This window comes from Cyphellophora attinorum (assembly GCF_001299255.1).
Source record: "Cyphellophora attinorum strain CBS 131958 chromosome Unknown Contig34, whole genome shotgun sequence".
NCBI lineage: Eukaryota > Fungi > Ascomycota > Eurotiomycetes > Chaetothyriales > Cyphellophoraceae > Cyphellophora > Cyphellophora attinorum.
Genome location: NW_017253262.1, coordinates 178,228 through 201,630, shown reverse-complemented (window position 1 = coordinate 201,630; position 23,403 = coordinate 178,228). Strand labels below are relative to the sequence as shown.

Below are 23,403 nucleotides of genomic sequence, written 5' to 3'. Positions count from 1 at the left end.
TGTCACCATTCTGGTCATAACGCCCCGTTGTTAAGGCCGAGGTCTGCCAGATAGTACATGGATTGATACGCCATGGTACTTGGCGAAGGGAAACCGTTGGATCCGTTGTCGCTGTGCATGTCGTGTGGAAAGGAGAAGAACTCATCAACAAACGCAGAATCCAGATGCATGGGAAGTTGATCCACGTTTTGCATATTGGACAGTCCGTCTGGCAGCCCGTCTGGAAGCACGTCTGGACGGCTAGTCGAGCCGTTGGCGTAGCTGCGGGCACTTGGCTCCCAATTGACGCGCGTGTGGGTAGTTGAATGATATGCTGCGCCTTCGAGAGTCGCCGATCTGTTGGCAGACCTCGTGGCCATGTACGGAGGCATCTGCGCTGTGCCTGCACTGATGCCACTCTCGAGACTGGCGTCGTGCCCGCCATTCTCTCGTTGCAAAGTAGGAACATTTGTCGTCGGCTTCGGCTCGCGATCGACGTGTCGATCGAGTAGATCCATGAAGAGCATTCGAATCCAGCGTGCTACAACATGGCATTGTTCGAATTGCTTCAGGATCAGCAGGCTCGGTCGTATCTTCTGCAGCAAGTGCTCTCTTCTGCGACCATATTCACTAACATAGGCAGTCATTGCGGAGAATACTGCCGTGACGAAGATCTGCGGGAAGCATTCCGGCTGCCAATGCAAGAGACAGTCTTCGACCAGGACAGAAATGTTACCGGCGGCCTGCTGGACTGTCGAAGAACTTCCACTTGGTGTCAATCTGGTGCTTGCCGATCGGTGTTGCTGCACACGCTGCAGTAGGTTGATTTTGTAGAATCTAAGAATGATTAGACTTGACTCGCGAGGTTAGGGAATAGTACTTACTGCATACAGACCTGTACACACAACGAATGACGATCTCGACTTGGTCTGACCTTGAGCCATCCGTTGTTTTCATACCACCCATCCATATTCGACTTGATCTGCTCTATTGCTCGTGTAAACTCCAGTCCTTCCTCCATGTTATTAAGCCGCATCGGAGCACAGAGCTCAAAATATAAGCGGGAGGTGATTCTGTTCAGCGATGCCTGACTGATCATGTACTCTGCGATATGTTTCTCGTCGTCACGGAAGTCGGTCATGGTTAAGTCCTCAACATCATGTTCCAGGTCATTGATGACCATAGGAGCGCCTGTGGACAGTGAGACCTGTCTATCGCGAACGTACAAGCACCACCACATGATTTGAAGTACGCCTTGTCCTCGGTCGCCATTTTACTGTTGCGTGTACTGCGATGGTAACCCATACATTGCGCAGACCGAATGGCATTGGCGAGATACCAAAGACTGTCTCGATACTTTGTTGGCTTTCCAAACCAGTAATGTAGCAGATATGATGTCAAGATCATGGTTGTTCGATCGCCTTCGGTACATGTGTCGAATTCCACGCAAGCTTTGTAGAACATCTCGTCGCTGAAGTCGGTCCGCTTCGTGTAGCCCGCCAGATGAAAGACCTCGGGATCGCAGTGTATCGATCCGACGAACAACACAGCGCGAAGCAACGCAATGGCCACCTGGCCTTCGACTACCGCACGCAAGAAATTGGCTCGATCGATGATTGGACAAAGAATGTGAAACCTGGCAAAGTAGGCCTCCAGAAGTCGCTGGACGATGTCCTTTGACGGGAGGTCTTGTGAGCGTTCATCGGGCTTCTCGTGAGTGGACGGGCTTCTGTACAGCCCTTGCAAACCTCCACTGCTGTTCAAGGAGCGATGTAGTTCTGAATGACTGCCGGTGCTTCTCGAAATCAGATAGCCTGCGTACCAGCTCTCACCTACGAAGCTGTTCTTCTGAGCTACCTCATCGCTGCTGGCAGGCTGGCCGCCTGTAGTATCAGTCTGACGTGGTGCGTCATCTGCAGACTGGTAAATATCACTTTCGTGACTGATCAGCCTGACTAGATCAAGCTGTACAGTCGGCTCGCTCTCAGTACGGTGAGTCACCGAAGTTTTTCTGCCGATGTCTCGAAGTGCAGGGCTAGACGCGGTATCGTGCGGGCTGGCGGGCTGGTCACCCGAAATCGGGCTTGATGCGTTACTTTGATGATTCTCCTTAGGAATGACATAGCGTCCATCATTGCCTCTTGGATCAATTAGCTGGTATGTATGCGCGGGACAGTATACAATAACTTACCTTGTCCTCTTCGACCTAATCAATTGACAATCTGCCACTTGGCTCCTGATACATTCTGAGCAAGGCACGCCCTTTTCGGATGCATCACATTTGACACGTCGCTTGTGGCAACGTTCACATGCAGTTGTACGTCGTCTACGAGCCTGTACCCTGACCGGCCGATATATTGCTGATTGTAACATCGCATGATGGTCGACGTACCGCTTGGTGTGTTAGGAAGTAGAGGTATCATGGAGCCACGCTAAGGTTCTACCCGACCGGCACTACAAGTGCGGGGACTGGTGCCGTCGAGGGCAGACAACATGCCTGAGCATGGCGGCCATAGCGGGACCCTGCAATCGCTCAACACTTACCATGAGACTTACCGTCTTGACAACCTGGGGACTGCCCAGGGACTCAAGTCGAAGACTTGCACAATCGTCCTTGCCTGTTGTTTCAGGAACGCGTTCGCGAGGTGGTTCCCCTCACGACTCAAGTTGCACGCCTCCCAGAACAAACCAGGACTCGCCACAATTCTCCGTCTCGTCGACAAAGAGGTCAGGTCCTTAGCTCCCTGTGTACACAAGGACTTTCGTTGTGTGACAATAATGAAATGATGTGGAGCGACTCTTTAGTGCTTTGTCCGCTCAGTGGAGGCTCAAAGCCTGACCATATAGGCAGATTTTAGCAGCCGTTGACAGTCGAGTGATTCGTAAACACATGACCAGAATGATTCACTCTACAGCTTGGGAAGAGAGCTTACTGCTGCATTCATTCCGACTGACCGGCACAGCAGGAGCTACAGATAGCAGGCCACATAACAATGCTCACGCAACGGGCGCACAACCGCCTGGAGCTAACGATGTCGTGCAGGCGCCCGAGAAGACCGCGACTATGCCACTGGCGTCTCCAAGAGGACGTTGGGGACTGAATTCGAGGATGCGACATGTCTTGTCGAGTTTGGACCACGATCTGATTCATTCGAAGGTGAGTACTAGCGAGCCAGTTGCGCCACCCACCATCGAGAAACGCGTTCGTGCACAAACGGTGGTACATAAAGAGGATTCTCGGGAGTCCCTCGAGGCAAAAGTGATCCGCCTCCAGAAGCAGAATGCTGCCCTGAAAACACATGTAAGTAGCCTCGCTGCCGAGCGAGATGCTTGGCGGAGCGAGTGCTTCCGTCGGCTCAACGGGATCGACTTTGTCTGCCAGATGATTGACGGTATGCAAGAGGACAATCGTGCGCAGGCCCAAAGCCAGACTTCAGCGTGCAGTACGTGATCAGCCATCAGCACACACTCAGGCAACGCAAGTTAATTGATTGAGCCGCAACACAACTTGTTTCCCGGCAGTTATGAAGATTTTCGCGGCAGAGGCCATTATTTGACTCTCGCATACTGATATTGCTATTGCCCTTGATTTTCTTCCCAAAATCAAATCCCGGTCTCCCCGGACACTGCGGACAGCAGCGAGCAGTCCAGCAGCTAGTACACTTATGTGTAGACGTTGACAAAATACTACAGTCCCGCGGCGTCGATCTCGTTCGCAAGTTCGAAATTGCGAGGCCGAATTGGGAGTCTCGGCAGACTCACTTGAGTGTTCAAATGAGTACAATCTGCCGCATGGAGAAGACTCGGCCTGCCGTAAAGTAGAAGCGTGTTTGATGGCGATTAGCCTCGCAGATCATTTGAAACAGATGACACTTCATAAGGTAACGTTATATGTAAAGCAGTCCCACCACGTGCTCGTCTCGAAAGTAGCCTGAACAGGCAAATGCCGACTTTGCCAAGCGAGATGACTGACATCCCCTACGCTCAGCAAGCAGGCTAAGCAGGGGATCACGGCTACTGGTCAACGAAGGCACAGACATACTCCGTACTCAACAGCCTCATCGGCCCAGCACAGACGAAAGAACCATTGACGACAAGTCCGAGGCCGTGATATCGTAATTTTGATATACACCTTAGTATACATGCAGTGGGCTGCCACTGTGCCATGTTGTGTCCATGCCACTGAAACATGGTCTTCATTTCGCAAATCCAATACGACTGTCTGACCTCTCTCGCCGCTCCCATGTTGAGACATCAGCGTTGCGCTGCTTGTAGTTGCGCCCGTGCCACCCGTCCATCGCGTAGGCCTCGCCGGGTTGACCACTATCCGGGTGGAAGGGATTCTTCTGTAGTGGTCCTGACGAGACGGTCCAGTCTCGTTGCACACTGATCGATGAAGCTTGACCGTAGCCACTGCGATCGCGTCTTTCACTGCCGAAGACACCTGGTGCGGTCCTTGTGAGGAAAACCTTTAGGGATGGTAGGCAGGCGCAAATGACGCCGACTGCGGCTTCGACGCCAGACCAGACTGCTGTTTCGGTGTAGTCCCACGTGACATTCTGGGTGTTTGCGAACTTGATGAGCGCTCTCAGTCGAATGACGCTGACGATAGTGACAATCAGACCGACGCTGAACATCAGAAAGATGCGTGCCTTCTTTCGCCAGCTGTAGTCGAGCTGCAGTTGCCATAGCATAGGCAGTGGCAGGACGAGGACAATAAGGTCAAATACAATGTTCATTGCCGCATGGACCCACGACCCGAGGTTGACGTTGACACAGTGACCATGGCCCTCTCCATCCCAACGCGTCCAGGAGAAGCTGATCGGCCAGCATTGAAAGATCAGAATAAAGTCGAAGATGACTCCAGTGGCCAAGGCAAGGGCGAACACAACCTTCACTATCAGAGCAAACCGTGGTGATGCCGAGAAGACTCGAAGGTAGAACGCCAGGATCGATAGCTTCGTCAACGTTGTGCTGGAGATGTAGAAGATTTCTCCCGGGTAGAACCAATGTAGGAACGTCGTGACATCGTCGAATGATACGGTCCACAGATCCTTCCCCAGACCGTAGACGCCATTCATGATGTGCGTCAAGGCTAGGCCGATTGTTGCGACTAGGGCAACGATGATCAGACCATCGTCCCAACCAAATTGATTGTTTCGTTTCGTGATGAGGCGAATGATGACAAGGATGAGGGCGATACCGGTCAGTATAGGACTGACGAGCTCAACCTCAAGAGTTCGGTCGCGCACGGGGGCTTCGCAGAGGAGCGCAGTTATCCTCTCGGCTGTCAAGCTTTCCCTGATGGTGCAATTGGCCCCGACACAGTGTGTAATCTCAGCCAAGAATGGAGCGTTCTGGCACAAGCACGCGAAGTCCGTTGGCTCGCATCCTGACGAAGGTATATTGCTGGCGAGGCATTGGGACTGTTCCAGGTTAGTCAGGGTATCCCACACAGTCTGATTCCAGATTTCAGATTTCAGCACCTACTGCGCAAGTGGGCAACTCTCCCAGCAATGCTGTAGCGGATTGTGCCTGGATCTGAGCGAAGAGAACGATGGAAGCCAACAACGCCACGAGCCTCAACGACGCCATAGTGAACCAAAGTGCATACACGAAAGAAGCTCACCAAGCTCACTGGTGCAGACATCGACCGTACTTGTATCAACCTGCATGAATTTTCTCCTCCTCGGAGTGCATTTCGCTTGCATCAGGTCCCTCTTTCCCATCACTGGTTGCTGCAAGTAGGCCTGACTATCTCATAAGCTCGCTTCGTGTGAATAGCTCGAGTCAGTATCTGACCGTGGGTCTGATAAAATCTTGTCAGCCCCACAAGGGAGAGAATCCCCGACGAGTCAACATGATGGCATGGGTGTCCACGTGTGAGCACACGAGCAAAGACGCAGGACCATCCCGGCGGAGCGAGCAAAACCCGAATTTTGGGGTCCCAAGAACCAATAGAGATCGGCTGTGTCGCCGATCTGACCATAGATCTTCGCGACTAGTGCTCACTCCGTCGATCAGGGGGAGCCGTTGGCCGAGTATGGTGCGACAGTGTTGCTTGTCTCGAAGCTTGTCCCTTGAACTTACTTGCCGATGTTACTGCCATGTCGCGAATATCGCGAATGTCACATGACAAGTTCGATTTGCCGATGTGCGCTTTGGGAAGAGGTGAACGAATTTAGCCCGAAAGCCTCAGCGAAGAGACTCTTTTCGAACATGGAGGTAGCCTCGTCGAAGCTTCTCTATGTGACACGTGACACTCAGCCTTGCGGCACTTTCGTTATCGATAGCTGGACGACTTCCAATATTTTCAAGGTTAGAAGTCAACCGGTCGACCGCATACATATCTATGCATTGCTGTGTGGCGAAACCTGTGTAGCGCAGCTTAATCGTGGGCGGCGACAACCGTGGACTCTCTGGTGTTTCTCGCACGCCTCCTGCGCATTCTCGTCACTCACAGGCTGCCACTCGATCCTGCACTAGCATGACAGGAACAATGGCGTCCCGCAGAAACGGCGATGATGCGGACGGCGCTCCTTCGAAGCGACAGAAGACGACGAGCTCGACTTCGGGCGCCAGTCTGGACCCTCGGAACAATCCATACCTCGCACACATGTACGAAAGCAACGGGCATTCCAATGGGTCCGCCACTCCCCCATCCCGAACAGGCACACCTCTGGACAAGATGCAGAGGCACTCCAGCACCGCAAAAGAAGCTGCCGCTGCCGAGGATGGCGAGATCAATCCGTTCACCGGACGACCGTTCACACAGCGCTACAGATCGATATTGAAGACCAGACGCAACCTGCCTGTGAACGCGCAGAGAGACGAGTTCCTCGGACTGTACCAGAAGTCACAGATTCTCGTCTTTGTTGGTGAGACTGGTTCAGGCAAGACTACACAGATCCCTCAGTTCGTCCTCTACGACGACATGCCCCAGCGGGAAGGAAGGCTTGTGGCCTGCACGCAGCCTCGAAGAGTGGCAGCCATGTCCGTTGCAGAGCGTGTGTCACACGAGATGGATGTCGAACTAGGCGAGGAGGTTGGATACAGCATTCGTTTCGAGGACATGACGGGTCCGAAGACGATATTGAAGTACATGACAGATGGTATGCTGCTCCGAGAAGCCATGAACGACCCCGATATGAATCGGTACAGCACCATTATACTCGATGAGGCCCACGAGCGAACACTCGCCACTGACATTTTGATGGGACTGCTCAAGGAAGTGGTCAAGAGACGACCAGACCTGAAGTTGATAATCATGTCTGCAACGCTCGATGCTCAAAAGTTCCAGCGCTACTTCAATAATGCACCACTACTGGCCGTGCCCGGTCGAACACACCCAGTTGAGATATTCTACACACCTGAGGCAGAGAATGACTATGTCGAGGCCGCACTTCGCACAGTGTTTCAGATCCATGCAACAGAGCCTGAAGGCGACATTCTGCTATTCCTCACAGGTGAAGAAGAAATCGAGGACGCTTGCCGCAAGATCAGCTTGGAAGCCGACGAGATGATTCGGGAAGCTGACGCAGGAACGCTAAAGGTGTACCCATTATACGGCAGTCTGCCGCCTGCTCATCAACAACGCATCTTCGAGCCTCCGCCGCCCCCACGTGGGAAGAACAAGCGTCCTGGTAGGAAGTGTATTGTATCGACCAATATTGCCGAGACGTCGTTGACTATTGATGGTATCGTCTACGTCGTGGATCCTGGTTTCTCGAAACAGAAGGTGTACAATCCTCGCATTCGCGTGGAGTCCCTGCTCGTGTCACCTATCTCGAAGGCGTCAGCGCAGCAGCGTGCTGGTCGTGCTGGACGTACCCGACCAGGAAAGTGCTTTCGCATCTACACTGAAGAAGCCTTCAAGAAGGAGTTGATAGAGCAAACATATCCCGAGCTTCTGCGATCGAGTCTCTCCTCGACAGTGCTGGAACTCAAGAAGTTGGGAGTTGAGAACCTGGTAGACTTCGACTTGATGGATCCGCCAGCACCCGAAACGATGATGCGTGCGTTGGAGGAACTCAACTACCTGGCCTGTCTCGACGATGACGGAAATCTGACGCACTTAGGTAGAGTCGCCTCAGAATTTCCCCTCGATCCAGCTTTAGCAGTCATGCTGATCTCTTCGCCCGAGTTCTACTGCTCGAATGAGATTTTGAGCTTGACTGCGTTGCTTTCAGTTCCCCAAGTCTTCGTACGACCCGCGGCAGCCCGCAAACGAGCTGATGAGATGAAAGCACTGTTCGCACACCCAGACGGCGACCATCTGACGATGCTCAATGTCTATCATGCTTTCAAGGGCGATGAGGCACAAGCGAATGTTCGACAGTGGTGTCACGACCATTTCCTCAACCTCAGGAGTCTGCAATCTGCCGACAATGTTCGTCTCCAGCTCAAGCGCATCATGGAGCGCTCAGAGCTCGAGCTAGTGTCCACACCATTCGAAGACAAGAAATACTATGAAAACATCCGGAGAGCACTGGTGTCAGGCTTCTTCATGCAGGTGGCTAAGCGAGAGGCGAACGGCAAGACTTACACGACCGTGAAGGACAACCAGACTGTTCTACTTCATCCGAGCACAGTGCTAGGTCAGGAGTCTGAGTGGGTCATCTACAACGAGTTTGTGCTTACGAGCAAGAACTACATCAGAAATGTCACGGGCATACGAGGAGAGTGGTTGGCTGAGATCGCGCCTAATTACTACAACTTGGACGAGTTTCCGAAGGGTGAGATGAAGACCGCTTTGATGCGTATTGCAGAGAGGGTGGCTAGGCGGCAGAAGATGAAGGGTGGTCGCTAGACATGCGCTCTCAAGAGCATATTCATAGATTCGAAAACGCTGATGTCGGGATGATCTGGCCAGCGATTGGGCATAAGCAGCATTTTTTGGTACGAGTGAGATCGAAGTCGCCAGTCCAGGACCCACGACTGCTGCAATTGCCCATACATGACGCGAGATATTGCTTCAAAAAGATCCCAATCTCCCAAGACCCTAATGTGCACATGTTCAGAGTACTGCCTAGCAGGTGAATCTGCCGCTGCCGATTCAAACACAGCCATCTTGAAGTGAGCCACAACTGAACCTGCCCCCACTTTTCTCTTGGCACTAGGCAGCCATTTCTTTCAGCCATATAAAAAATCTCGGTTATCTGCGGCTATTGCTTCCACTTCACAAGTATTTGCCTGAACGCCTCGCACTACAAACCACGCTAAACCACAATCAATCACAAGATGCCTCGTGCTTCCCGCTCTGCTTCCGTCGCTGCCACTGCTGCTGCTGCAGTACCGGGTCCGGCGGTCGCGCCGGCTGCTTCGCCCGCTTCCAGCAAGCCGAGTCGCCCCCACAAGTGGCTTCCCGGCGAGCAGGTCGTCGTCTGCGACCTGTGTGGCCAGCATGGCGGTACGTGTACTCCCACTCCGGGAAAAAACAAGCAGTATACTGATTACCACGCGATAGAGCGCGACCCAACGGAGATGAGCCGCCACTACAACAAGCACATGTACGTAAACTACTTCAGAGGCCTCCTCAACTAGTACAAACATTTTCGAAACGAAAACAGCTAACACAAACCGTAGCGCCATCAACAAGTCCCTCGAAGCCACCCACAAGGGCGTCAACCTCTACGGCGACAAAATCTGGCGCGTCTCGCGCGACCAAGCTGTTGTGCTGCTCGGGGAGGCCGCTGTCACCAAGCTGTTCAGCAAGCAGGGAGCCAGCTACACGGTCATGGGAGACGGAGAGCGTATGCGCGGGCGCGTGCCGGGTGCGGGGGAGTGGGTGGCGTTGGTTGCGTTGAGCCAGGATGAGGGCAAGCGGGTCAAGGGAAGAACTGGGAAGGCGAAGGAGAAGAAGGTGCAGGAGGGAAGGGTGGGCAAGGGGAACGGGGTTGCGAAGAAGACCAGCGGCTTCAACCATGGGCCTGGAGAAGGGGCGACGAGGCCGGGAAGTGGACGGCTGGCGGCGTGGGGCATTTTTGGAGCGTGGATGTAGAGAGTGATGAGAGATGAAGGCGAGCGTACAAGAACGAGAGCGCCAGTCCGGCAGCGCTGAGACGCGTCAAAAAGTCCCTACAAGGAGGGCACTACGGCATGAATACGATTGCACACTGCGAAACCACGATCCACCGGCGTTCTACCAAGAAGAGCAACTTAGATGGGCTCATCCCTCGGCTCAATCAGCACCTCATTCACAGCCACATGCCCGGGCTGCCTCAACGCATACACAATCGCATTCGCCACATCCGCCGGATCCAGTATCTGCGCCCCACTGGGCTCCCCATACTTCTTCACCGCCTCCTGATCACTGCTCATCCCCAACAAATCAGTCTGCGTGTTCCCCGGCTGCACACTTGTAACCCTCAGCCCAGACCCCGCGGTCTCTAGCCGCAAGCTCTGCAGGGTTGCCTCGACGAAGAATTTGCTGGCGCTGTACACGCCTAGTCCGGGGAAGACTTTGCGGCCTGCGTCGGAGGAGATGGCGACGATATGCCCCGAACCGCGGGAGAGCATGCCTGGGATCGTGGAGGAGAGGCAGTGTAGTAGACCCTTGCAGTTGATGTCGACAGTGCGCTCCCACTCGTCGAGACGACGTTCTTCATCATGGTGAAGTACATGACTCCGGCGCAGGAGACGAGAATGTCGACGGGCCCGAGCTCGCTTTCGGCGTCCTTGACTAGTGCTTCGACGTCTTTGCGGGACGTTACGTCTGTCTTGCGGATGATGACTTTGCCTTCTCGGACGACAAGACGCTTCTTCACTGCTTCGAGGGCGTCGACCCGGCGGGCAGCAAGGGCGAGATGGCAGCCCTCGTGGGCTAGGGCTGCTGCGACGCTGCGCCGATGCCTGAGCTGGCGCCGGTGATGACGGCTACTTGCCGCTGAGGGGCCCGAAGCGGGGTTGCTTGGCTGAGCCGCCTTTCGAGAGGGACATAGAAGGTGGTGAGCGGAGCCAGCCGCGGGCGTGCCAGTGGCGAGTGTAGGTCTCGAGGAGGACTTTGTCCACTCTGGGTCGTGCCACGGCCGTGCGAAAGGGGCGCGTCATGGTGTTATTAAGCACGACGATTCCGCGAAGGAATTCGATTGATGGCATACCGGAGCGCAGGATATCGATTGTGAAGGCTCCGTCGCCGCCTTTGTGAGATGCTCGCTGTTCGTTCCAGAGAGCCACCCACGCGTCGAATGGCATGGGTTTGGTAGGGTAACCTAGCTCGGCAAGATCCTCGAAGACCTGGCTACATGGTACTGGGTCCGGATCGCCGAGGTGGAAGACTGTTTGACTCGGATCTGTGTGCGTGGCGAGATGTACGATTGCTCTGTTGCATGTCAGTGATGGCGCCTGCGAACAAGTGTATGAATTGCGTACCTGCTCACGAAATCAACAGGAGTCATCTCAGCTCTCCAGCCAGGCACGTCAGGATAGTGTCCAATGCGGATGGACTCTACAATCAAGGCATTCAGCAAGTCCCAAGCGTTAGCAGCTCCCGTGTTGCTATGACCTGAGATAGTTCCAGCTCGAAGAATGCGCACAGGCAGACCTCGCCGGCCAGCTTCAACCACAAGCTGTTCAGCCACCCATTTCGATTGACCATAGCCATCGGCAAGCTTGGTGGGAACATGTTCAATGCCGAGCATAGCTTCTTCCGGCCAGCCGCCTTGAGAGGGTGGCAGCACACCGTTGGTCGAGACATATTGCACAGTCGCGCCAGCTTTGCACGCCAGACGGAGGATCTCGCGAGTGCCTCCAACATTGGCATTCCTGAGAGCTGCATAAGGGTACACCAGATTGACCGCAGCTGCAGCGTGGACGATGACATTCGATTTCATCTCGGTGACCAGAGCATCATAGTCTTCTTGTGCCAAGCCGAACCGTTTCCTAGACAGATTGGCGGGCAATACCTCCATTCTGTCCATGATTGAGTCATTCCAGATCCCAAAATCGATCATATTGCGACGAATGCGCGCGATGCCTGACGGGACATCGTCTTCGCTCGGGTCGTTGACACGAACAAGGCAGATGATTTTGGCTGTCGTGCTTTCTAGCAGATCGTTGAGAAGGAAGGCACCCAGAAAGCCCGTCGAACCAGTCAAAAGCACGGTGCTCGCATTCTTGATCGACTTCATGGTGGCGCCCGAGGCCTTGATGTCCTCGTCGAGGACGCTGTCTGCCTTCAACACCGCTGGGAGATCGGCCTGTACGGCCGCAATTTGGCCGTCACGAACGGCCCGTACTGTCTCGAGGTGGCCGTTGAGCGTGGGCGGGTCTGCTAGCCGCGCGACAGGAACCCGGAAGCCAAAGCTTTTTGATAGTCTAGAGGCAAGCTCAGCTAATGACAAAGAATGGCCACCAAGATCAAAGAAGCTGTTTTCAGGCGTGATGTTCGTCCGCGAGGTGCGTAACGTGGTTGCCCAGATCTCGGCGATGTCGTCAATGCCGATGGGATCGCGTTCTTCCTTCTTTGCCCCATTGACCGCGCCCGGAAGAGGTGGAGGCGGAAGTCGCTTCAGGTCGACCTTGCCGGAGACCTCGTGGGTGGGCAAACCGTCGACCTGCACCCACAGCGCTGGGATCATATACTGCGCGAGAAATGGTTTGAGTACACTCCGAGCTCCCGGGCTGTGGCCAGAATCATTGATCTCGACAGTCGGTCGATCTGATGCATCCTTTTCGGGTGCTACGTAGGCAACAAGCTGTCGATCCAAGCCTTCGCCATGAGCAACCACCGCGCATGCCTTTACAGCTAGGTTCTTGACGATTGCGTTCTCAACTTTGCCGGGTACGACAGAGTAGCCGCGAAGCTTGATCATCGCACCGACACGGCCAGTGATCTCGAGGAGACCAGAAGGCAGGATTCGAGCCAGGTCGCCGGTTCTGTACATTACTGCACCCGGCGACGAGTCGAATGGATTTGGGATGAAGGCTCGTGCTGTAGTCTCAGGACGATTGATGTAGCCTCGGGCAAGTAGCTTTCCACCCACGAATAGCTCGCCGCTTTCTCCCTTCTCAACACGCTGTCCACTATCATCCAGCACATACGTACGCTTTGGGACTAGTAGGGGTCCGACCGGACAATAGACAGCATCGTCGTTCAATTCGCCTAGCATCTCTTTAACGTCGCCCGTTGCAACCTCGTGTGTCTCGCATGCGCTGTACACGTTCAGCAAGCGTGTTTGAGGTAGAGCCTTCAGTGCACGTCGGGCGAGATCAGTGGTAACCACCTCGCCGTTCAACAGTAATGTTCGTAGATCAGGAAGTCGTTTGCCTATCTGGGGATGTCTCGAAAGAACAGCAGCCAGGAGCGTTGGTGTCATCAAAGTCTCTGTGATCTTCTTTGATGCGAGCAGATCCACAAGCAAGTTTGGATCATAGCTGGTCTCGTCAGGCACAGTGACAACGGTAGCACCACGAAGTAATGGCCTGAGGATTTCCCATACAAAGAACACGTTGCAGGCGACTCGATCACCGGGCTTCTGATCGCTGACACCGAATCTTAGATCGTAGGAAAGAACAGCAGCTCTGTGGGGATTTGCGATCCCTTTGGGCTTGCCCGTCGTGCCAGAAGAATATGCAACGAAACACAATCGGTCCAGATCTGTTTCTGATGGCAGAGGTGGAAGCTCAAAAGTCGAGCCATTTGTATCGTTGGTCTTGTCGTCAATGATGATTGTTGGCGTCCCTTCCTTGATCTTCCCAACTTCTGCAGTCTGTGTGATAACGACTACTGGAGCCGCATCCTCAAGCACATCTGACAGCAGATCCGGTGGGTACGCCAACTCCAAGACAAGGAATGCTCCTCCTGCGCGGAGGATGGCAAGACAAGCAATGACATAGTCGGCACTTCGACCCAACAGCACACCAACGAGACTGTCTCGGCCAACTCCGTACCCTCGCAGTCGTTGTGTCAAGGCGTCGACTTTCGCATCGAGCTCGGCATATGTGTATGCGACATTCTCATCCTCTAACGCAGAAGCGTCCGGAGTCGCAGAGACCTGTTTTGAAAATAGTGTGGGCAGGTCTAATCGTGTATCAAGTACTGGCATTGTGATTGCTTGGCGGCCAGATACCAAGAAGCCTGAGTTGGTAACAGACGGCAACCCTATTCCCTCGCCGGCGTTGGATATGCGCTCCTTCTGGTAGACGGAGGACACTTGACGCCTCGAATAGATGATTAGTGCTATATGTTGCCTCAAGCTACTGTTACGATCAGTGAGTGGAACCTGGAAGCAGGACAAGAAGCGTTGAGTTTGCTGTCGTCATACAGCCAATCAAGAGTAGCAGGATATTCATTCCGAGACGCGCCAGAATGGCGACATGCCTGGGCTCGCTGAGCGGCCAGAGCCATTGGATTTGCTTCTGTTACAGTCCATTTGGACCTCGATGACAACTACCGCATGGCTCATTCCTCAGAGCGCGTCCAAAACTGGCTCGCTTCGACAGATCCTCGATACATAGCAGTCTTCGAATAGCAACTTCGGTGCTACGAGATGGATCGCCGAGACCTATGAAGGGAGCTCGAAGGCAGGTTCGATCCCCGAAGTCTGACTTCAATAGGAGCCGTGCGCGGTCACTACTGCCTCGTGGCCGACCGGAAGACAATAGAATAGAATGCAGTATGAACAACAAGTCGGTCATTGCATTGCAACAGTCACAGCGTCGACGTAACAAGCGTGGGTGAACGCTAGGCTGTAATTGGCTAGCTACAGCTCTCTACACAAGGTCATTGATGCGCGAACAACGACAGCAATGGTCTCCAGATACTGCCAATACTCAAGTTATGAAGACTCCGATGCGCTACGGGATGCATCTCCAGGTGTGTAGCAGTCCGCCTAGTCTCGCCCACCACCACGAGAAGATCTGTATCGATCATTGTCCCTGTCTCTGTCCCTATCCCGCTCTCTGTCCCGCGGACGATCGTCTCGATCTTGCGTCCTGCTATCCGTTCTGCGATCGCTCCTGTCTGTGTCTCGATCTCGTCTATCGCGGTCCCGACGGTCATCTCGACGATCGTCCCGATTGCGAGAGCGGTCGCGGTCACGACGGTCGTCGTTCCTGCTGCCTCGGTCGCGAGCACTTCTGTCGTCGTCTCTGCCTCCTCGGTCCCGGTTTGAGCGGTCGTCTCGACGGCTTCTATCGTCCCGACCTCCATCACGGCGATCTCGGTCATCCCTGCTATCTCGACGCTCGTCTCTCTTCCTCGGTTGTGGACTGCGACTGCGCTCGCCGCGTCGCGAGTCTCTGCGATCTGCATCACGCCCACCATCGCGACCATCATATCGATCATATTTGTCATTACGCTCCCACTTGTCATACCGCCCAAACGTAGACCGCTGCTGTCGATCCTTCGGCTTGTCATCGCCACGAACTTTTCGATGGGCATCATCGCGCTCCCGTTCCTCAGCAGTTCGGTGCGAGCCTCCGCCTGGCACGTATCGGTCGATACCAGCAGGACTGGCTGATCGAGGCCGTCGCTCGCGATCACGAGCTTGTGTCCGTGCTTTGCTTTGATCACGACTTGTTGGTGCAGGGCTTTCGCTGGCTTTCTTAGAGCGCGCTTCGCCTTCTTCTCTGTCTGAGTCGTCATCGGCTTCTTTCTTGGCTTTGGGCTTCTCGACGATGGGTGGTGTGACGCGGCGCGTCCTTGAGCGGCTTCGTCTGCTGTCTCTGTCACGGACAGAATCCCGGCGTCTGACGGTCGAGTCTCGTGATCGATCTCGTCGTCGGTAGTCGCGATTGTCGTAATCGGCTCGTCGGGTTGTGGATCTTGATGACTCGGCTAGTTGCTTGCCTTCGCTGATGAGCAGCTCCAGGGCAGTGGCTTCGAGATCTTTCTCGTCATTAACGTCCTTCTTCTCGACCACTGATCCTCTCCGACTGTCGCGATCGCGATCTCTGCGATCACTGTCCCGAGGCCGAACATCACGGTCTCTCTCCCGATCTCTTCGACGTGCTCGCTCTTCGCGCTCACGCTCATATTCGGCCTCACGCTCCTTGCGCTCCTTCTCGCGTAGTCGAGCTCGTTCGTCTCTGGCCTTGATGCGCTCTGCTTCTCGGCGATCGTCTTCTTCCTGCTCCTTTCGACGTCGCTCACGTCGTTCTTCGTCGGCTTTCTCGCGTTGAATTCTCTCCTCCTCTGCACGCTTAGCCTCCTCTGCAGCACGTTTCTTCTCCTCAGCAGCCCGAATCTTGGCCTTAATCTCAGCCATCTGCAGTGAGATCTCCTCCAGCTTAGCTCTGTTATTCGTTCGCTCTTCGACGCGAGCTTGTGTCTCCTGCATGTAATCATCGTCCGTCTTTCCTCCACGCATCTCCTCCTCGAGTGCTTGCTCTACACCCACATCGGCTTTGCGTATGTCTCGCACAGACGTCAGGACCATATCGATATGCTTCGCAATCTCTCGATCAATGCGCGCCTCAACATCATTGTAGATGCCGGAACGATCGAGCGAGCCCTGCATCAATGTCGCTGCCTTCCCGCGATCTCGCGACAGTAGGTCGGGGTTGCGATCGATCTCGGCATCGGCGACGCGGTGGATTTGCTCGGTGAGTGCGGTCTTGGCTTCGGAGGTATTGTAGCTGGCCCAGACCTGCTTGCGCATCGAGTCATAGCCGCCTTGCTTCTTAAACTTGAGAAGGAGGGTGTCAATGGCAGAGCGTTGCTCCTTGACAAGAGGGAGTTCTGAGAGTTTGTATTTTGGGCGGAGTGAGACCGCTAGTGGCGGCGCGTCGGTCATGACGGCGTCCGCCATGGTGATAGCGAGTGTGACCTAGCAGAGATGCATTAAACGACAGCGACTGAGAGACGTGATGTGTGAGAAGATGCGGTATGCGCGCCGTGTGGTCGTCGCTGGAGAACACTCGGCTACCGGAGCTAAGTCCTACTTTCTCCGGCTTGTCTCGGCAAGTACCCAAGCTTGAGGAAACCGCAATTCTACTACCCTGCTCCCTGCTACAGCTTGACTCGACCGCGACAATCACAACAAAAGCCCATACGCGTGTCCTACGACTCTCCTGGCCTCCCGCAATCTCCTCGCCAGCTCCGCGGGACCCAAATACCCAAACAGGCGGACAAGCAAGCAAGCCCGCAGGCCTTATCAACAAACGTCCTTCGTGGCTCTCACACTCCACGCCATCACGAACATTGGTCTCGAGCGTGCCAGTGCCACAATAGACTCCCCTTTTCTCCCGCGAAGATGGTGTCGAAAATTCTGTTTTGGTCTGCTTTTGGTGAGCTCGGCCTAGCAGCTTCCCTCGCGAGCTACTGACTAATAACCACACAGGCGTAGCAACGAGACTGATGCAACTCGGAATCGAGATGCGGCCATTCTTCCAACGAGGCGCCTTGATATGGTACCCAGTGTTCGGCTCAATTGGTGCATCGTTTGGCTGGTGGATGACGGGCGTGGAGCAGCGGCAGGTTCAACTACTGCAGCAGCGGAAGAATATTTTGATCGAAAAGCGTAAACGACGAGCGGAACGAGAAGCAGCCGGTGAAGAGCCTGGTGGTGCGCTCACGGCACATACAGGCTCGTGATGCGTCGTCCTTGGGTTTTTGCTGCATGATGCTGGCCGGGCAGGCGGGATCTGTACATCATCAAAAAAAGCGGCGCTCAGATCATTTTCACGAGGCAAACGAATGTATACACGGATCATTTTGCGGAGAGCACGTCTCGCTGCGAGGCAAGGAACGGGTCCCACGGGAGCACGTCAACCCCTGATCATAATTGAATGACCTTGACTGAACATGCTCTTCCTGCCCATCAGTCGCTTTCCTCATCAACGATCTCATACATGGAGCATTATGAAGCCAATTCACACTGCTGTGGGGCGAGTGGGAGCTTCGTTGGAGCAAGTCAAGCCTGCTCATATTCAGTGACCTTGACCCGAATTTGCTCATTCTTACCAGTCCGCCGGTTCCTCATCGTACACCTCGACACCCTCTGGAATCGGCGTAATAGCTCTCTTTTCGTCGTCAGTGTACGCTACCATCATATCGATTCTGTCTCAAACCTTGGCCCAGATATGAGTTGCCTTGTCAAGCATCTCCCGCGTAAGGCCAGTCAGCGCCCCAGCCTTGATCGTGAAGTTCTCTGCGCCTGGACAGTGATGATAGAGCCGCGTCCCGCAGGTCCGACAGAACCAGCATTGCTTCTCCACTCCGTTGAATGTTGTCCGTGACCAAAACGTCAGGTGCTCTTTGGAGGCAGGTTCAAAGTGAACTCCCTGGGCAGGGAACATGGCGGAGAGGCCGTACGAAGAGGCTGATTGCTGTCCTTGAGTGAGCGAGATTCGCCGATGTCATTGCGCTTCTACTACTAGCGACCTACCCATCGACACTCTGCTATCGCGATTAGCGTCTGCTCTACTAGTAGCAGTGACACGTTGCGTGTGATCTTACCCAGGCAGTGGCAGACAAGGACTATTAGAGGCTTATCACGATCAGTCCGGAATCGCACTGCACCGCACTGGCACCGACCCTCCATGTTCGCATAGGCTACATACACTAAGCAAGACACCGAGGCGAAGAACAACAGCCGCGGGAGCAGCGTGATGAGATGTAGTGTCAACCGGTCTACCAAGACCTCGGCGGTATATTAATGTCAGCCAGCTTACCTAAGTACAAATGATGATCCTGCCCTTCGCACCTAGCCTGCAGTCATCGTGCTCCTCTCATGTAGAGGCCGTTTGTTTGCTTCCACATCATTCCGTCTTCGCTCTCGCACCCGTGCAGCCGACACTCTACGCAATCCAATGCCGTGACGTGGTTCGCGCAGAGAAAGAGCTTGGTCCCAAGCAACCTGAAACCGATGGGAGCCCACTCGTTTCACAATGCTACGCGCCCAGACCGTCCAATCAGGCAGACGATTGTGTTGCTCAAGCATCTCATGCAGCAGAACGGTGCAATAGGGTTCGCATAATTTCATCATGGTGACCTTCCCCAGTCCTTGACGGAAAGTTCGAAACTTGAGAGGTCCATTGTGGGCTGCTGCAGTGCTCGGATCAGAGATGTGACGGATGGTGGGTGGAGAGGAGTGGTAGGTACATGACAAAAAGACGTGGATGTGTGAACTTCTGCTCTTCCCTTTTCGTTGCTGCTGCAAGGCAAGCTGCCATTCAATTGAGCATCTTGCTCCGCACGTCCGTTCGTTTTTACCGCTCATCCTTAGCCGTAGCATTACTGCTGCCGGAAGGAGGCCAGCTCACAGTCCAGGAGGCTACGGACGATAGCAAGTCGATTTACACACGATGACTACGACGGCAGCGAGACCATCTGGAACGACCAGTTTCCCAACACTGGACGAATCAATTCCTTCCAGGTCACGATTTTCCACATTCGACAACCTGGCGCGCTCTCGGAACCCAAATCTTCCACAACCACAAGCTCCGACCGCTACGCCTTCGACGACCTTACCAGCAGCAACACAAGATGACATCCAATCCCGCTCACGTCCACCCATGCCCCGCCGCACCTCCTCTGCCATGCACCGTGAAGTCCTCACCCGCCTCCGTCCTCTCCCATTCCAGTACATCTGGTGCGCATGGCACTCCAAGCCCTACAACAGCACATCACCCCAGAACTCCTCTCCCTCGACCTCACCCAACACAACAGAAGTCACCACCAACGGCCTGACCCTCCTCTCCTCCTCCGTCAAGGACATCGCCACCTTCTACCGCATCTTCAACAACACCCCCTGGTCCTCCCTGCCCACCCGCTCCTCCATCCACTTCTTCCGCTCCGGCGTGCTGCCGCTCTGGGAGGATCTTGCGAATCTTGAGGGGGGCTGTTTCGTTCTGAAGATCCGGAAGGACGACGGTGCTAGTCCTGGTTCCTCAGGAGAGAAAGGCAAAGCGCTCCGCACCTGGGAAGAACTCTGCCTCCTCACGCTCGGCGGCGAGCTCCAAGCCGCGATCAACGAACACGGGGATGCCGTGCTGGGGCTGAGTTATAGCAGTCGGGTGTACCATGCGGTGATTAGTATTTGGACGAAGCAGGGGCGGAATGTGGCTGCCAGGGAGAAGTTGGGACAGGCGGTGTTGGCTGGGCTAAGCGCGGATCTGAGACCTGGAACGGGAGCGGGGAGTGGGGTGGAGTATTACTACAAGGTGCACGCGGATTGTGCTGGGTTTGAGGAGGCTGTGCGGGAGAGTAGGGAACGGAGGGGGAGGGAGGTGCTGGAGAAGGGAGGAGATGAGAGTGTTGAGTCGGAGTCGTGATGAAAGCATTGTTCGGCACTAGGATGCGAGGCATGGCTGCATATCTGGCGTTCGGTCGCGTTAACTTAGGTCTGATCTGAATGTGTCTGATCGACAGAAAATGATCGAAGCATAGCCAGATTGGCTTTTCATCATAACTTCATATTTGCTTCTGGGGTATCATATAAATACTTGCGTGCATGCAATGCATGACTGGCTAAAAGAGACTAGGTGGTATGTCCCATCTCCTCAGGACTTCGTTCGTCCATCTCGATCCATTTTCGTCTGGCTTTGAACGTCCTCCTACAGCGCCATGAGCGCCTCTGCAAGCGACAACGACGCCACCAGCTCAGAAATCCCACTCAACCAGCCGCCCGTCTTTGTCCCTCAACACGCCAGGCCACTTGCCCTCACCCTCCTCGCCTTCGGTCCCGTCGTTTATCCCCGCAACCTTGAACTCTTTGACCTTGACGCCCGTCTTGGTCGGCGGCGGCTTGTCGCGCTGGACTTTACGCAGTAGGCTCGGGATGCTGCTGCGTTTGGAGAGGCCGACACGGTAGCGCTGGGTGCGTTGGGAGGAGACTGATGAGGCGGAGAGCGTGGTTTTGAGGGGTGAGTGGATGGCAGGTTTGGTTGGGGAGGGAGACTGTGGTGTGACAGCGTTGTCCTTGGGCGGAGTGGCAGCATCGGCTTTCGGAGCGGCTGCGGCGGTCTGCTCGGCGTTCTCTTTGTCGTCTTCTTCCTCGTCATCGGAGTCGGTAATGATCGGCTTGGACTTCGCGTTTGTGGTCTTGTTGGGTGCCTTGTTGATGTCTTTCTCGGCGAGGGGTGCCCGCTCAGAGTCCTCCTCCTGAGCAGCAGCAAGACCTTGCTTCGGCTTCCTGCCACGCTTCTTAGACGTCTTCTTCTCAGCTGCAGCGTCCGACTGAGCATCCGGCATGATGGGTACCTCAACGCTGAGCAAAGTCTGCTTAGGACGGCCGGCGTTGCTTTGCAGCTCGTCGGCTGATTCGTTGATGTCAGGGGTCTGCTCTTTCTTAAGTACGGCAAGGTCGGGTGGCAGATCAAGCTTGACGGGCGAAGGTTTGGTTTCGACCCACAAGACGTCTTCCTCGCCGTCTTCGAACATGGGCGCGGATGCCTTAAGGAGGCCTGCGGCGGATGTTTTGGCTCTCTTGACTTTGCTCTTCTTGCCTTTGGCTGTGGAGCGTTTGGCAGGAGTAGCCTCCTTCCTGGGCGTTGCGATCTCGGCTGTCTGAGCTCGTGATGCCGTGGATTCAGGTGCTGGAGTGCCTCCATCTTCGTCAGTACGCTTCGATCTTGAGCGGCTCGGCCGCGGCTTGTAGTTCTCCTTTGGAAGTCCGATCATTGCTTCGTCGCTAAGGTTGAGCTCGCTGGAAGGGTGCTGCTTAAGGACCACGTCAGCTGGCTCGTCGTCGACTTTGCTGCGCTTCCGCTTCCGCTTTGTATTGCTGGCAGATTGAGGGGGCTGTGAGACCTGCGAGGAGATATCGACGGAGCTAGCCCGTGCCGGTGGGCCCATGACTGAATGAAGTTCGTCAGTGTCTGCGTCTATATCCACATCCAATGCCTTCTTCGCTTTGGCAGGCCGCCCTCGCTTCTTTGCCACCACAGGTTTGGATGCTGCCGAGATGTCTGTTGTCACAGATGCAGACCGCTGAATTTGTTGCTCCTCAACAAGAGCTGAGGATCGGACGGGCGTCTGTGCCGTATTGCGTCTTTTGAGCGGTCGTTCAGACTCTTCTCCGTTGCCAGATCTGAGGTTGTTTGGAGGCGCAGCCGTCTCACTGTCACTAAGAGGTTCGACTGCTGGCGCAACTGGCGACGAAGGACGGGCAGGAGAGATTGACATCTGAGATGGTGCATTCTGTTCAGCGAACTCGTTGATGAGATCGTTCAAGTGCAGGTTCTGGGAGAGGTCCGGTCGACTACCGTCAACGGCATGATCATCGTCCATGACGGGTTGAGAATCTGTGCCGAAAGGATTGGCATTTGGATCGACGTTCATAGACCTATGACCTCCCATGGACGAGAGAGAGGTAGAGTACGGCCGTTCGTTGCCAATTTCCAGCAGACTAGCGACCCTCCTAGGTCGATCGCGCTGTCTGGTCTTTGACGCTGACGCTGGTTCTAGAGGACTCGTTGGGGAGTCCATGGTAGGCAGGTAGTCGGTCGTTGAGGTGGCAACAGGTGCTTCAGCTACCGATGGCGGAGGATTGTTGAAGAACTCAGCATAGTTAGCTCTCGTCTTGGAGCCATATGTCTTATTCCTCTTATTCTTGGGACCTTCGAGGTCAACGTTCATGTCATCTCGTGGTGTCTCAGACAAGGCTCTCTTCCTGCCGTTCGGTCCACTGAGGCCGAAAGCCTGGTCGAGGTCCTCAACTCCAACATATTCTGTCTCCTGCAGAGTGCGTATCAGCTTGTCTGTACTTCCTGTGCCCTTTATCGCGCTGGAGCCTTGATCCGAGAGTCTCTGCGTTTGGTCGCAGCCACGCGTCGGGACTGGACTAGAGGCGTTTCCAGGCTCCTGCTCAACGACATCGACTTCATCGTCAGAGTCGGCGATTTCGGGAGGCATCGTGATACTGCGCTTGATGCTTGACGCGTCCTCCGCCTGACGAAGACCGGTCCCCAGTGTGTCCTCCGATGATGCTCAGAAAGAGAGGTGGGATGAGTGCCGGATCAAAAATCCGCGACGCGTCTAGGGCTGATCAGGTACCCGAAAATCCGGGGGCGTGGGTACGCTAATGATGAACAAGGATTGCTAAATGCTCCGACTAGCAGGATCTACCATTTCCACGATACTCATCATCAACGTTCTCCTTCGACTTAATGAATCAATACAACATGGTCTCGTTGGAACCGAGCGACCCCTTTCAAGGTGGCTCCGGTATCTTCTAGAAGCATTCAGTGCGCATCTAGGCATAAGAAACACGCCTATTAAGAGTTCTATGGCAAACCATTGAGGTCAGATTCCAGACTTCGATGGACATACTCGCTATGAAGTTGGACGCGCCAGGAAGACAAGAACCGGGCATCAAAATCAAGGGAAACGCTGTAGCTTCGGCTTCTCTGGTCCCTAAGACACGTACCGCCAATTCTTGGGGTAATCTGTCATACTGACCGCTTCTTCGAGCTCCAGGACGGGCGCGTCGTTACTGCAGCCGGACGTCGCGTAGCACGCTTCCGCTGGTCAGAGGCTCA

The 23,403-nt window shown here is 54.7% G+C and overlaps 8 protein-coding genes across 8 annotated transcripts; 4 read left to right on the top strand and 4 right to left on the bottom strand.

The window, feature by feature from the left end:
- Positions 1 to 14: 14 nt before the first annotated feature.
- Positions 15 to 5,574, bottom strand: AB675_1673 (Cutinase transcription factor 1 alpha; the record flags this gene model as incomplete). Its single annotated transcript, XM_018141579.1, has 5 exons — positions 15 to 816; positions 864 to 1,170; positions 1,206 to 2,119; positions 4,207 to 5,405; positions 5,470 to 5,574. The coding sequence occupies 5 exons, from the start codon at positions 5,572 to 5,574 to the stop codon at positions 15 to 17; spliced, it is 3,327 nt and encodes a 1,108-aa protein (XP_017996052.1).
- Positions 5,575 to 6,478: 904 nt separating this feature from the next.
- On the top strand, positions 6,479 to 8,788 carry AB675_1672 (Pre-mRNA-splicing factor ATP-dependent RNA helicase PRP43; the record flags this gene model as incomplete). Its single annotated transcript, XM_018141578.1, has 1 exon — positions 6,479 to 8,788. The coding sequence occupies one exon, from the start codon at positions 6,479 to 6,481 to the stop codon at positions 8,786 to 8,788; it is 2,310 nt and encodes a 769-aa protein (XP_017995971.1).
- Positions 8,789 to 9,219: 431 nt separating this feature from the next.
- Positions 9,220 to 9,979, top strand: AB675_1671 (uncharacterized protein; the record flags this gene model as incomplete). Its single annotated transcript, XM_018141577.1, has 3 exons — positions 9,220 to 9,388; positions 9,446 to 9,521; positions 9,565 to 9,979. The coding sequence occupies 3 exons, from the start codon at positions 9,220 to 9,222 to the stop codon at positions 9,977 to 9,979; spliced, it is 660 nt and encodes a 219-aa protein (XP_017996042.1).
- A 158-nt stretch (positions 9,980 to 10,137) lies between these two features.
- On the bottom strand, positions 10,138 to 14,024 carry AB675_1670 (Linear gramicidin synthase subunit D; the record flags this gene model as incomplete). The annotated part of the gene is made up of 4 exons (XM_018141576.1): positions 10,138 to 10,499; positions 10,565 to 10,818; positions 10,859 to 11,299; positions 11,350 to 14,024. 4 exons carry the CDS (start codon positions 14,022 to 14,024, stop codon positions 10,138 to 10,140), a joined length of 3,732 nt encoding a protein of 1,243 aa, XP_017996056.1.
- Positions 14,025 to 14,810: 786 nt separating this feature from the next.
- Positions 14,811 to 16,730, bottom strand: AB675_1669 (uncharacterized protein; the record flags this gene model as incomplete). Its single annotated transcript, XM_018141574.1, has 1 exon — positions 14,811 to 16,730. One exon carries the CDS (start codon positions 16,728 to 16,730, stop codon positions 14,811 to 14,813), a length of 1,920 nt encoding a protein of 639 aa, XP_017995972.1.
- Positions 16,731 to 17,174: 444 nt separating this feature from the next.
- Positions 17,175 to 17,515, top strand: AB675_1668 (uncharacterized protein; the record flags this gene model as incomplete). Its single annotated transcript, XM_018141573.1, has 2 exons — positions 17,175 to 17,208; positions 17,262 to 17,515. The coding sequence occupies 2 exons, from the start codon at positions 17,175 to 17,177 to the stop codon at positions 17,513 to 17,515; spliced, it is 288 nt and encodes a 95-aa protein (XP_017996015.1).
- A 1,712-nt stretch (positions 17,516 to 19,227) lies between these two features.
- AB675_1667 (Eukaryotic translation initiation factor 4E type 2) lies at positions 19,228 to 20,196 on the top strand (the record flags this gene model as incomplete). The annotated part of the gene is made up of 1 exon (XM_018141572.1): positions 19,228 to 20,196. The coding sequence occupies one exon, from the start codon at positions 19,228 to 19,230 to the stop codon at positions 20,194 to 20,196; it is 969 nt and encodes a 322-aa protein (XP_017996014.1).
- Positions 20,197 to 20,524: 328 nt separating this feature from the next.
- On the bottom strand, positions 20,525 to 22,777 carry AB675_1666 (uncharacterized protein; the record flags this gene model as incomplete). The annotated part of the gene is made up of 1 exon (XM_018141571.1): positions 20,525 to 22,777. The coding sequence occupies one exon, from the start codon at positions 22,775 to 22,777 to the stop codon at positions 20,525 to 20,527; it is 2,253 nt and encodes a 750-aa protein (XP_017996059.1).
- Between the last annotated feature and the right edge of the window lie 626 nt (positions 22,778 to 23,403).